The 11944-nt window shown below is 40.7% G+C and overlaps 1 protein-coding gene across 1 annotated transcript in view; it reads right to left on the bottom strand.

Moving 5' to 3' along the window:
• Positions 1-6367: 6367 nt before the first annotated feature.
• LOC145401637 (glutamate receptor ionotropic, delta-2-like) overlaps positions 6368-11944 on the bottom strand; it is a 28423-nt gene continuing 22846 nt past the window's right edge. Inside the window, exons 4-7 of the mRNA XM_080273830.1 lie at positions 9911-10069; positions 8930-9178; positions 7059-7226; positions 6368-6460 (exon numbers count right to left, since the gene is read on the bottom strand). Of these exons, the coding sequence (XP_080129956.1) occupies positions 6368-6460; positions 7059-7226; positions 8930-9178; positions 9911-10069 (669 nt within the window). The remainder of the gene's footprint in view (positions 6461-7058; positions 7227-8929; positions 9179-9910; positions 10070-11944) is intronic.

Here is an 11944-nt window from a genome sequence, read left to right as displayed (position 1 = left end):
GAATTCGTCTGCATGTAACAAGGATATATTAAACAAGACATCCGCGAGTTGACAAGTTAGAACAACCCAGTAATTCTTTCATAATACAGTAGGCTCCAGCAAGCATAAAAACGCCTGCCAGCAGGAAGAGTTATCATTAAAAGACATTATGACAGGATTCATCGTAGCTATGAGAGCAGCCCTGACCAAAATATAATTGTTTGGCAGCTACAAAAATACACGGAGACTCGTATATAGCTCTCCTTTTGCAATTAGCCATCTGATTTCTTATATTATGTTCAGGGGACGGTTCAGTCTGCATTATCATAGTCTGCTGCGCATCATCTATTCCCTTCCTACTGCCATTGCTATACTTATGGTGGCAGGTGGGGGCACCCATCATCCACTCACCTGATGTAGTGTTACCTACTTTTTTCATGTCTATCATTCTTTTTCTGCATTTCTCCTCCTCTCTCCACATTTGTCTCATCCTTGCTATCACTATTTATTACTCTTCTTTCCACTTCAGGTGGCTATACACTATGCGACAAACCAAATGGTTTCTTGTAACTCATGAATCATGTACTCAAACATTGGAATGTTGTGGAGCCTGCTATGTTGCCTCTGTTAAGTGGATGGAGGGGCGCAAATGGGTCGTCCACCCAGGAACCAAACCTGCACTCTAATCCCTGTGCCTCTCTGTGGTGAGGCGCTATCAAACACATGGGAACATCCATTCACTGCACAAGATGACCCCGCAGTGGCGGTTGCTTGCCTGCGATTGATGGGTATGGTCGATCAGACAAACTGAGGTAATACAATAACAACAAGAACAACAACAACTGCTACACTCACGCCCACACCAGCAAACTCAGCAATCCACCCAAAACAGAAAATGCCGATAGATGAATCTCTAGTGAAACACTGTTTGCGGACCAGCTTATATAATACAAAAGGCCAAGGCCGGTAACACTTAAGTTACTGGGAGGAATAATGAAGACTGGTTTGAACTGGTACATCCACAGGACATCATTTTAATATTCATAGCAAGTACCAGATGATTGTATTAAAAGTAAGAAAGTCCCCTGGTAGTTAAAGGACTCATGGAGGCCAAATTAAACAGTGTATTTCAAGTCTCTCACAAGCTGATAACAGTCGTCGAAAAGTAGCAAGAACATGTCATCGAGGTGAAGTGGTTAATCTCTTCACAACGACAGGAATCCGCTAAATCGAATCTCGTGGAAGCAAAACTAAAATACTGTATAAAAAATACTACATGAAACTTCTAGGATTACTGGATATCGTTTTTAGCCTCCTTGTTGAGTAGGAAGATTTAAAAAGGAATGGCGTCATAAGAGTGGTAGGAATAATCAAAACTGTCTCTGATCCCTCCGTCAAGAGAGGGTTTGCTTAATTAGAGAGAGAGAGGGGAGGGGGGCTCCTGGGTAACGGCAAGAGGGACTTCCGAGGCTTACCTTGTGAGTGGTGGTATGTAGCCTACTGTATTTTCGCAGCCCCACTATACATGAACACTTCCAAGGTTTATGATTCATGAAACAAAAATCAAATACTTTCCAACCAACTTGATAAATTTCTTCCAATAATCCTTGTTTGGTTGAGTCTTAACTATTATTTTTCTGCAACTGGAACCAGACAATTTTATTCAGCTGAGAGTGAATTAGAAAAACCCAAGATTGACAACACGGTTGTCATTTACCCTTCCATAGACCGAATGACTTAAGTATTCTCCTATGTTTAGTGTTAAGCGATTTCGTTAAGCTTGGAGTGACACAGGAGCCTGATTCATATCAAGGCTAAACCTATACCTGTTAATTACTTACTTTTTTTTATGTTTCGGTTAATGACAAAGTATTATCCTACGCTTAAAAGAACGTAGGTCGCCTATGCTCTGTTTACTTTAACTATTCGTAAAATGTTGATGAGCTATACCACGAAGTTAAGACAAGACGGTGCTAGTCGCGAAGAAGTTCTGTCGGAGAGAAGTGGAGTCGTCGTATTGCTTCATTCTGCCACTGAACTATGGTAAGTAGGCTGAGAAACTACGAAAATCGCTAAGTTAAAGTGATGGAACTGTAGTATGTTGAAAAGTATGACGATTACTGCTGGGCCGTGAACAAGGAACTCCGAATTATGCTCAGGACATGACTTATGTTTTCTTAAACTTACAGAAACATTCATTAGTCATAGGGTTAACGCAGGGTGGTTCATGTATAGCACTCCCATTCCACTTCACCCGGCGATTTCTCATGTGTTGCGGGAGCGTGTCGGTCAGCATTAGCGGTGGCTATCCTGTATCCTTTATTCATCCGATTCTCATTGCCACACCCACGCCCACACCAGCAGACTAAGCCGTCCCACAACACGTAAGATACGGGTAAATGAGTTTCTAGTGGTGTGCAACATAAGGACTATGTTGTGCAAGGACGCATTTTAGTAGCTTAGTCTTTCAGCTTCCAAACCAATATATTCAGTTTTGGAAAGCCACTTGGTACTGAAGCCGTTGCTGAGGACTATATCTAACCCCTCCAGTTAAACAGTTCTAACCCAAAGTAAAGAAGATGTTCCGGTTATGGTAAGATAAATGAAAATAACCTCCGGCTGATTAAGTCGGTGGTGTTTCTCATTCTGATATTGTCGTTGCCAGACTATTGTATTCTATTTAGGTATAATCCCCTCCCCTCTGTCTTTCTCTGCTTTCTCTATGTTACACACACACACACACACACACACACACACACACACACACACACACACAAACACACACGCATATATATCTATATATATATATATATATATATAGATATATATATATATATATATATATATATATATATATATATATATATATATATATATATATATATATATATATTTCTCTCTCTCTCTCTCTCTCTCTCTCTCTCTCTCTCTCTCTCTCTCTATATATATATATATATATATATATATATATATATATATATATATATATATGTGTGTGTGTGTGTGTGTGTGTTTGTGTGTGTGTGTGCGTTGAGCGAGAGATGGTGATTGGAAATACGCTGTTTGAGAAGAAAGATATTTATAAGTATACATGGGTGAGACAGGAGGGTGGAAGGGTTGTTGATAGAGCATTGATGGGCTATGTGGTTGTGTCCAGGAATGTAATAGGAAGATTGTTGGATGTAAGAGTTCTGAGAGGGGAGGATGGAGGTATGTCTGACCACTACCTGGTGGAGGGAAAGTTAAGAGTAGGTAAGAGATGGGTGAGAGCTAGGAGGGTTAGGTGTGGCAGGGAGGTTTTGAAAGTGAGTGAGTTGGATAAAAGAGAGAAAATGATAGAGTGTCTGATAAAATTGAAAGATGAGTGGAATGCAGTGAAACATCAGAAAAATGGCAGCGTGGAGGAGGTATGGCAGTTGTTTATGAGTGCTGTGATGGGGTATGTGGAAGAGGTGTGTGGTGTGAGACGAGTGGGTGGTGGTGTAAGAATAGGAAGTGAATGGTGGTGTGAGGAAGTATGGCTGTGGCTCAGAAGAGACGTGCATATAAAGTGTGGCTGCAGAGGAAGGATGAGGTGTCATTTGAGAGGTATAAGGAAAAGAGAAACAGAGCGAGAAGGGCTGTGCGTGATGCTAAAGTGGCAGCAGATGAGACGTGGGGTAGGAGGTTGACTGAGAATTTTCAACAGAATAAGAAAATGTTTTGAAAGGAGGTGAAGAGGGTGCGAAAGGGAGAGTCTAAGAAGGAAAAGCGAGTAAAAGCAAAGGATGGAAGGATGATAATTGAGACGGATGCAGTGAGGAAGAGGTGGGCAGAGTAATTCGAAAGATTGTTAAATGTAGAGGAGGAAAGGGAGGCTGAGATTGTGGCACATGGAAGGGTGCAAGGAATAAATGTGTTGGGTGAGTTGAATATTTCTTTGATCACGAAGGAGGAAGTGTAGGAGGCAGTAAAGAAGATGAAAACAGTGAAAGCTGCAGGTATGGATGGGTGTGCTGTGGAATGCCTGAAGGGTGGTGGAACGACTACTGTTAACTGGTTAGTAAGATTGTTGAACGTGTGCTTTGTGAAAGGTATGGTGCCAGTTGACTGGGCAAGTGCTTGTGTGGTCCCGTTGTATAACAGCAAGGGTGATAAGTATGAATGTACTAGCTTTAGGGGTATAAGACTGTTGAGTGTTGTAGGTAAGGTGTATGGTAGAGTGTTAACTAAGAGAGTTAGAGAGGGTACAGAGGGAGTGATTGGTGATGAACAGTGTGGCTTATAGGAGAGGGAGGGGTTGTGTGGACCAAGTGTTTGCTGCGAGACTAGTGTGCGAAAAGTATTTAGCAAAAGGCAAGGATGTGTTTTGGGCATTCATGGATTTAGAGAAAGCATATGATAGAATTGATAGGGAGGCTTTGTGGACTGTTTTAAGATTGTATGGACTTTATGATAGGTTACTAAAGGGGGTGAAAAGTTTTTGTGTAAGTAGTAGAGCGTGTGTAAGAGTGGGAAATACTGTGAGTGTTTGGTTTCCCGTGAGAGTGGGGCTGCGGCAGGGATGTGTGATGTCACCTTGGTTGTTTAGTATTTATATGGATGGTGTTGTAAGGGAGGTGAATGCAAGAGTTTTAGGTGGAGGTCTGAGTCTGATGAATGTTGATGGTAGAGAGTGGAATCTGAAGCAGCTGCTGTTTGCAGATGATACTGCACTGGTGGCAGACTCAGAGGAGAGATTGAGACAGTTGGTAGAGGAGTTTGGAAGGGTGTGTGAAAGGAGGAAATTGAAAGCAAATGAGAATGAGAGTAAAGTGATGAAGTGTACGAGGTCGGTAGATGGTAGGAGGATGAATATAGTTTTGAAGGGTGAGTTGCTTAAGGAGGTAGAGTGTTTTAAGTTTTTAGGGTCACATGTTGCTGTGGATGGAAGAATAGATGCAGAAGTGAAGTTTAGAATGAATGAAGTAGAAAAGGTGCTGGGAGGAATGAAAAAATTGTTTAGATGTCGTTCGCTTAGAACTGATGTAAAGAGAAGGTTGTATGAGGGTGTTGTGGTACCGACTGCATTATATGGGGCTGAAACATGAAATATGGGTGTAGTAGAGAGGAAAAGTTTGAATGTAATGGAGATGAGGTGTCTGAGGTGTATGTGTGGAGTGACGCATATGGATCGAGTGAAAAATCATGAAGTGCGTAGGAGAACTGGAGTTGTTCGGGAGATGGCTGATCGAGTTGAGCAGAGGGTGTTGCAATGGTTTGGGCATATGGAGGGAATGGATAATGAGCAATTGGTGAAAAAGATAACTAGATCTGATGTGAGAGGTGTAAGACTGAGAGGAAGACCACGAATCGGATGGATGGATAGTGTGAAGAGAGCATTGGATGTAAGAGAGATGTCTGTTCAGCAAGGAAGAGTGGCTGTGCATGACAGAAATAAATGGAGAGAAATTGTGAATGAATAAATGATGACGCAGCCCTGAGGGGATATTTTCCCGCATTTTGGTCAGATCAGCTGATCAGGTCAAGTGCGGGGTAAGGGGATGGGTCTATTATGATGCGGCGGGGGTAAACCAACTCTGCTGTCGGGGCCTGCTGCGGATGTCACTGATTGCACAGCGCAGCTGACCCTCGTGCGGTGTGGTGCAGTGAGGATCTGTCCCTTCTCCCCTTTGGGGGTAAGATGCGCATGAATGTGTCTGAATGGATGAGTACATTGGGAGTGTGTCGTCCTGTCTCGGCTACCTCCCTTTCCTTGTTGGAAGCAGCCTAGGTATATATATATATATATATATATATATATATATATATATATATATATATATATATATGTGCTATTCATTCCTGAAGGGGATCCAAGTCAGCCAAAACTGCTGTGCAATCTTTCAACACAATTATCAGAATTCTCATGAAGTGGTTCAGTGTTCATGCTGTATGTAGATAAAGAAATATTTGTCAGAAGGTGGAGGCCGTGTTTATTATCCATGAAACTAGTAGCACCCGAGGATGATTAGGTGCTGAAGAAAACGTCCCTTGAATGAAGAGGTAAATAGTGATCAAGTAAATACTAGGAGTAATGAAAGTTTTTTTTTAGTCTGTTTTTAATTATTTTATTTACTTCTTTTTCTGTAGTCCCCATCGCAGCTAATGAAACTATCTCCCTCATTATCATATTTTCCTTTAAAGTAATAATTCGTTATGATGTCCCCATATTTACATATTATTCTTGCAAACATCAAAAAAATTTACGAGGCTTATTAGAGTGCATCAATACTGGATGTACTATTGAAAGCTGTATCAAGCCCCTCCCGTAAAAAAGGTTCGAAACCTGAATATAATTGCCTAAAGAGAGAGACAGCGAACACAATAAAAAGTTCATTTTATTTATGGCATTATACATTAAATAATTTCAGGTTGATGAGGTGTACGGGGCCAACAGCAGCTCCAGAAACAATAGCAACAGCCCGCACCCGTGGCCGAGGAAGAACAGGAAGAAAGCTCCCTGCAGGTGATTCAAGGTGAATACAACCTGTACACAAGAAAAGTGCCACCATGTAAAGCGAAGAAAAAACTAAGGAATCAAAATATACAAGGTTGTTCAGCCACTAGCTTAACAGCAGAGCCATTCACTTTCAGATATAATTCAAGAGACAAGGAAAACTGTTGCAATATTTACGAATACATAGATTATGAACATACCCTGTGACGTAAGTCACCATTCTGTAAACAGCACGATAATTACCATGCCACTTAGTGCCGATGTTAAGAAGGAATGCGGATCTAATGCCATCTTGGCTGGTGCAAAGTATATATATATATATATATATATATATATATATATATATATATATATATATATATATATATATATATATATATATATATATTTATATATATATATATATATATATTAAATATCCATGTTCTCAAACCTTTGTCAGACAGGAAATTTTCTCACTTGAGTAAAATAGTGTGGAAGTTGCCAGAAAAATTTGAAGATTATATAACGTACAATAGGATTAATCCTCAACTCTCTCTCTCTCTCTCTCTCTCTCTCTCTCTCTCTCTCTCTCTCTCTCTCTCTCTCATCTAAACCTTACAAGCCTGGTGTCCGTCTCAACGGCTGTGTCCTCCTGTTCCTGTGATGACTTCTGGTCCTGGTATTCCTTCACATAAACGGCGTACAGGTCATATAGCCACTTGTTGATTAAGCCAGCCTCCACACACCGCCACATCACCGCGTTGAAGTTCTTCAGATAAGGTGCACCCTGAACCAAACAACAAAATAATCTGGTGGATGCAAGCCAGTGCACGGTTTCTGTGGGCTTTTACAAAGTTGAAAATGTGTATATCATAAAGTCACGTGGATTTAACCATGCACACCTAAAATTTTGAATGATAATATGCATACCACTTCTTTCTGCTTCACTTCCTTCCGGCTGCAGTCAAAACCACCTCACAGTCTTAACCAACCTCAGCCAAGAACGGTCCGGTATCCCTCGAGCCTTCCTCTAAAAAGCATTCACTTCATGCAACCTTTCCTTTTCTCGCCTCTCAGCAAACACTCCATAACAGAATGCAAGAGCAACGCATATTAAAACATACGAAAGCATATTAATAGTTTACAGGTGTCAGACAATAGGGATGCATAAGAAACAAGAAGGATCACATAGAAAGTACAACACTCGTGCCCATCGATTAGCCTAAGCGCCTGACTTTGCCTGTGACTTTATCGTCCACCGATTGCTCTCAAAGTCGAATTATTAAATTCCTCCTTGACTCTTAACTGTATCATGAAATTTGGTTGAAGGCTTTCCTAAACTTGGCTGACCTTGCCCTGTGGCCTTGACCCTCTGACAAATTATTGACATAATGGAAACTGTTTCCTTGCCTTTCCCCGAAATATTCCTCAATATTTGATTTAAGTTAACCTTCCGAGGTACTCTTCACCTTTGACCTATTTTTCTTTAAAAAAAAAACAATAAAAGAATCCCTCGTCTGATCCTTAACTCATCCACCAGTTATTGTCGAAATGAGATCAACTCTGTTTTAGTTATTTTGTTCACACAAGGACACATGGGTCAAACTTTGATCTTGTCCTTTGACCTTAGCCTTTGACTGATTGATATAAAAATGTTATTATTTCACTCTTCCCTCACCCTCAGTCTTTTCCCAAGATTTGGTATAAACAGGATAAAAACTGGCTAATATTGGTGAAACTTTGATATTTCCTTATAACCTTGACCTCTGACCCATTGTCTGACCTTCATTACTTTCACCATGTTTTGTTAAATCGAATTAGAACACATGGAGTAATTTTGTTCACACACACACACACACACACACACACACACACACACACACACACACACACACACACACACACACACACCAATCAAAATATAAAATTCATACTCGCTTTGGAAGCACATGTGTTTTCCCTCCAGAGCCTAGGGTTGCTGCCAGTTGCGCCTAGTGGGTAGGGTTACTAAGCGTACCGCCCTTCGCTTATCGGCTCATATTTGCGAAACCCTTAGGTCCCTACATTAGGGTTCCCTTCTTATTTAAAATTTGAAAATTACTCAAACCGTCACTTCAGGGTGACCTGAGGGTATAAATGGTTAATATATTAGAAAAGTTGTATTAATGATACCATGCAACTGGCTCCTTACAGACTCAGCTGTCACTGTTATTCACAATAACTTCACCGACTACAGTACCAGTCAAGGGCTGGCTTAACACTATCATGTTTTCAAAAACAGGCATCTTATCAGTCCCCATAGTTCTTGTCATTAAATGATTTATGTTTTATACAGTATATTAGCTCCATACTTACAGCGCTGTAGAAAATATGGGCTATAACTGTACATGTCATCTCAAGTTTGTATATCTTTGTTTAAGTAGAGAAAAATCTGACATTAGGTGAACGAGAATGCAAAAAATGACTCGCATTTCTTCTACCTTCACTTACTTTAGGCAAAAACCACACAGATACGGTTGGAAAGAACCTCTCCGTGGCCACATGTAGATCAGTCTTTCTCCTGGGGTTGCTGTTGTGCATCAACATCTGGAGCACGAGGAAGCTGCGGTAATTTATATAAGAGTAAGTGCCCTCCACCACCATAGGCATACTGTTTTCGTCGTTGTTGAATTGCATGTCCCTCCACAGCTGTTGGTACAGTGGGATGTGGGATGTGGAGAAGAGTTGATATTCTGCGCCCTGATTGTAAGAACAGCAGTTGAAGTTAAAACTGTGCATAATTTTAAGTAACCTTTTATCATATTCACTGCAAGATGACAATACAATGCTGAATGCAATGATATGATAAAGACAAAAATAAATGATAACGAGATGTTGTAGGGAAGATGCTGTTGTTGCTATTGTAGCCCCAGGTTCATTTGAAGGAGAACCCAGTGGACTGTAGGCTGAAGCTGCCCCTGTCCTGCAGCCCGCCTTTCTCCTTTCGTATGATTGGCAAGGAATTCAGGGATTACTGACTGATCGAACAACCTCACCATCCGGCTATGCCTGTGACAACGTGATGGCGTCCCTTTCCTGCACCAGAGATGATGGAATTGGAGGTAGCATGAATCTAGAGTACTTTTCTCGTCGCTGTAGCATAGCATGTCCCTGTCTACCGTTTGATACACTGGGTTGAAGGATGTGGAGAGTTGGTGTTCCGAGTCATAACAGGAAGAAAGGTGAAATATGTTGACAAGTTTTCATCATAGAGAACATGCCCCTGTAAAACTAATTTTACTCGCCAGGTCCAGCTTGGCAGTTGGGATTTGTGTTGCCCTCAGCGTAATAAGAATCCAAACAAGTTCCTTTTACTGTCCAATTACATTTTGAGTACTCTGTGCAGTCTCTTTATGCACTGGAAGAGGATAATACAACAAAAACAAAGTTTTTGATCCTGTACAGGTCTTGGTCCGTTTGGCGAATACCTACCTTAAGTTTATTCACACCATACTTCAGGTTGGACCCAAGGAGCTGCTGGAGTGTGTTTAGCGGTGGGGGAATGAAGGGCACTGCTAAATTGCTGGTGAGGGAGGTCTTGTAGTGGGTCGTCACCAAGAAGGCGTACAGGAGCCAAAACCCGAGAAACACCTGGGGAAAGATGGCAGCTGCTACACTTCTTTCAAAGCGATGCTATTAATATTCTTCACAACCTCTCATTTTTTCTGTATTTATCTTTTGCATTTTTTACCTGCCACCAAATCAGTGTATAAACATGATATTACGAGATCAGGGCCGTCCTGAGTCGAGCATGTTACACCATGGCTTTTTAGATGAATATCAAATTATAATGGTAGTTTTATATGAATCTGCAAAACTCGACACTGAGCAGTTTGCAATAACCTTGCTACCATCTTTTTTTTTCTTTTTTTTTTTTATGCGAGGAAGAAGGAACCAAACGCCATGAGCCCGCAGTACGAGTAACAGTTCCCTCCAAGAGAAAAACAAAATACAATAGAGAGCCAAATTCAAGATCCGATCATTTTGAGATGCCTGTAGATGAGATGTGGGAGGATGTGAACAAAGTTTTGCATGAGACTGCTGAATGTACGATTGGAAGGAGACATAGCTTCAAGAGAAAGAAATGGATATCAGAGGAAACGTGGGATATGATAAAAAAGAGAGGTGAGGCTAAATTGAGGAGTGAGATGCAATGCGTTGATGAACAAGAGATTGAATTAGCAAGAGCTGCGTACTGGAGTTTGAATTCAGAAGTAAGAAGGTTAGCTAGGAGAGATAAAAGAAGATGTGTGGATGAAAAGGTTGCAGAGACTGAAATCTTAATAAACAAAAATGATGGACAGAGTCAAAGAATAGCATATGAATCGATTAGAGAACTGAGTGGTAATGCAGGTAAACGCAAGGAAGTACCAGTTAGAGATAGGGAAGGAAATTTATTGACCAAAGATGGAGATATTAAAAATAGATGGAAAGAGCATTTTGAGACAGTTCTTAATAGACCAGTACCACCAGAAGAGGATATACCGTCTGCTCAGGAAGATTTAAATATAGAAACAGGAGAGTTGAGGCTTGCAGAAGTGGAGAAAACAGTAAAACAGTTAAAGAATAATAAGGCACCAGGGGAGGATGGTTTATTTCCGGAAATGTTTAAAGTGGAGGGGGATAGATTAATAATGATCTTGACCAAGCTATTCAATAAGATATGGGTTACGGGGTTACTACCATCAGTTTGGAAGAATGGTGTAATTGTTAAAGTTCCGAAGAAGGGAGACCTGAGTGAATGTAGTAATTGGAGGGGAATCTCTTTGTCACCGATAGCTTTGAAAGTTTTCAGTAGAGTGTTGTTAAATAGGTTGGAGCCAGTGGTTGAGGGTATTCTGAGGGATGAACAGGCTGGTTTTAGAAAGGGACGTGGTTGCAATGATCAGATCTTTACAGTTAGGCATTTGATGCAGCAAGTTAATGAAATGAGAGTGCCGTTAAGTCTTTGTTTTGTTGATTTTGAAAAGGCTTTTGATAGTGTTTCGAGAGAGACTATGGGGAAGATCATGAGACATTATGGAATACCAGAGGAGTTTGTGAGGGTCATTATGAACATGCATGAGGACACATTTTGTAAAGTGATGGTTGATGGTTGTCTGAGTGATTCGTTTGAAGTCAAGTCCGGAGTAATTCAAGGTGGTGTTCTATCGCCTTTACTATTTATAGTGGTCATTGATTACATTATGAAACGCGTTGGAACAGGAACCGGTATACTTTGGGGAGAGAACAGGAAACTTTTGGATTTAGATTATGCAGATGATATAGTTTTGATTTGTGATGGGCCAGAAGAGATGCAGAGAGTGTTGGACTGTTTGGTGAGTGAAGGTCGCAAGGTGGGTTTGGTTATTAATTGTGGAAAAACTGAAATAATCAATATGAATATGGAAAATGCGCAGGAATGTGTAATTGGAGGTATGGTTGTAAAGCAAGTTGATAGGTTTAAATATTTAGGTACTTATTTAG

Source organism: Coenobita brevimanus, chromosome 56, assembly GCF_032717465.1.
Source record: "Coenobita brevimanus isolate Jiangsu-jjx chromosome 56, ASM3271746v2, whole genome shotgun sequence".
Taxonomy (NCBI): Eukaryota; Metazoa; Arthropoda; class Malacostraca; order Decapoda; family Coenobitidae; genus Coenobita; species Coenobita brevimanus.
This window is presented reverse-complemented; position numbering and strand designations above follow the sequence as displayed.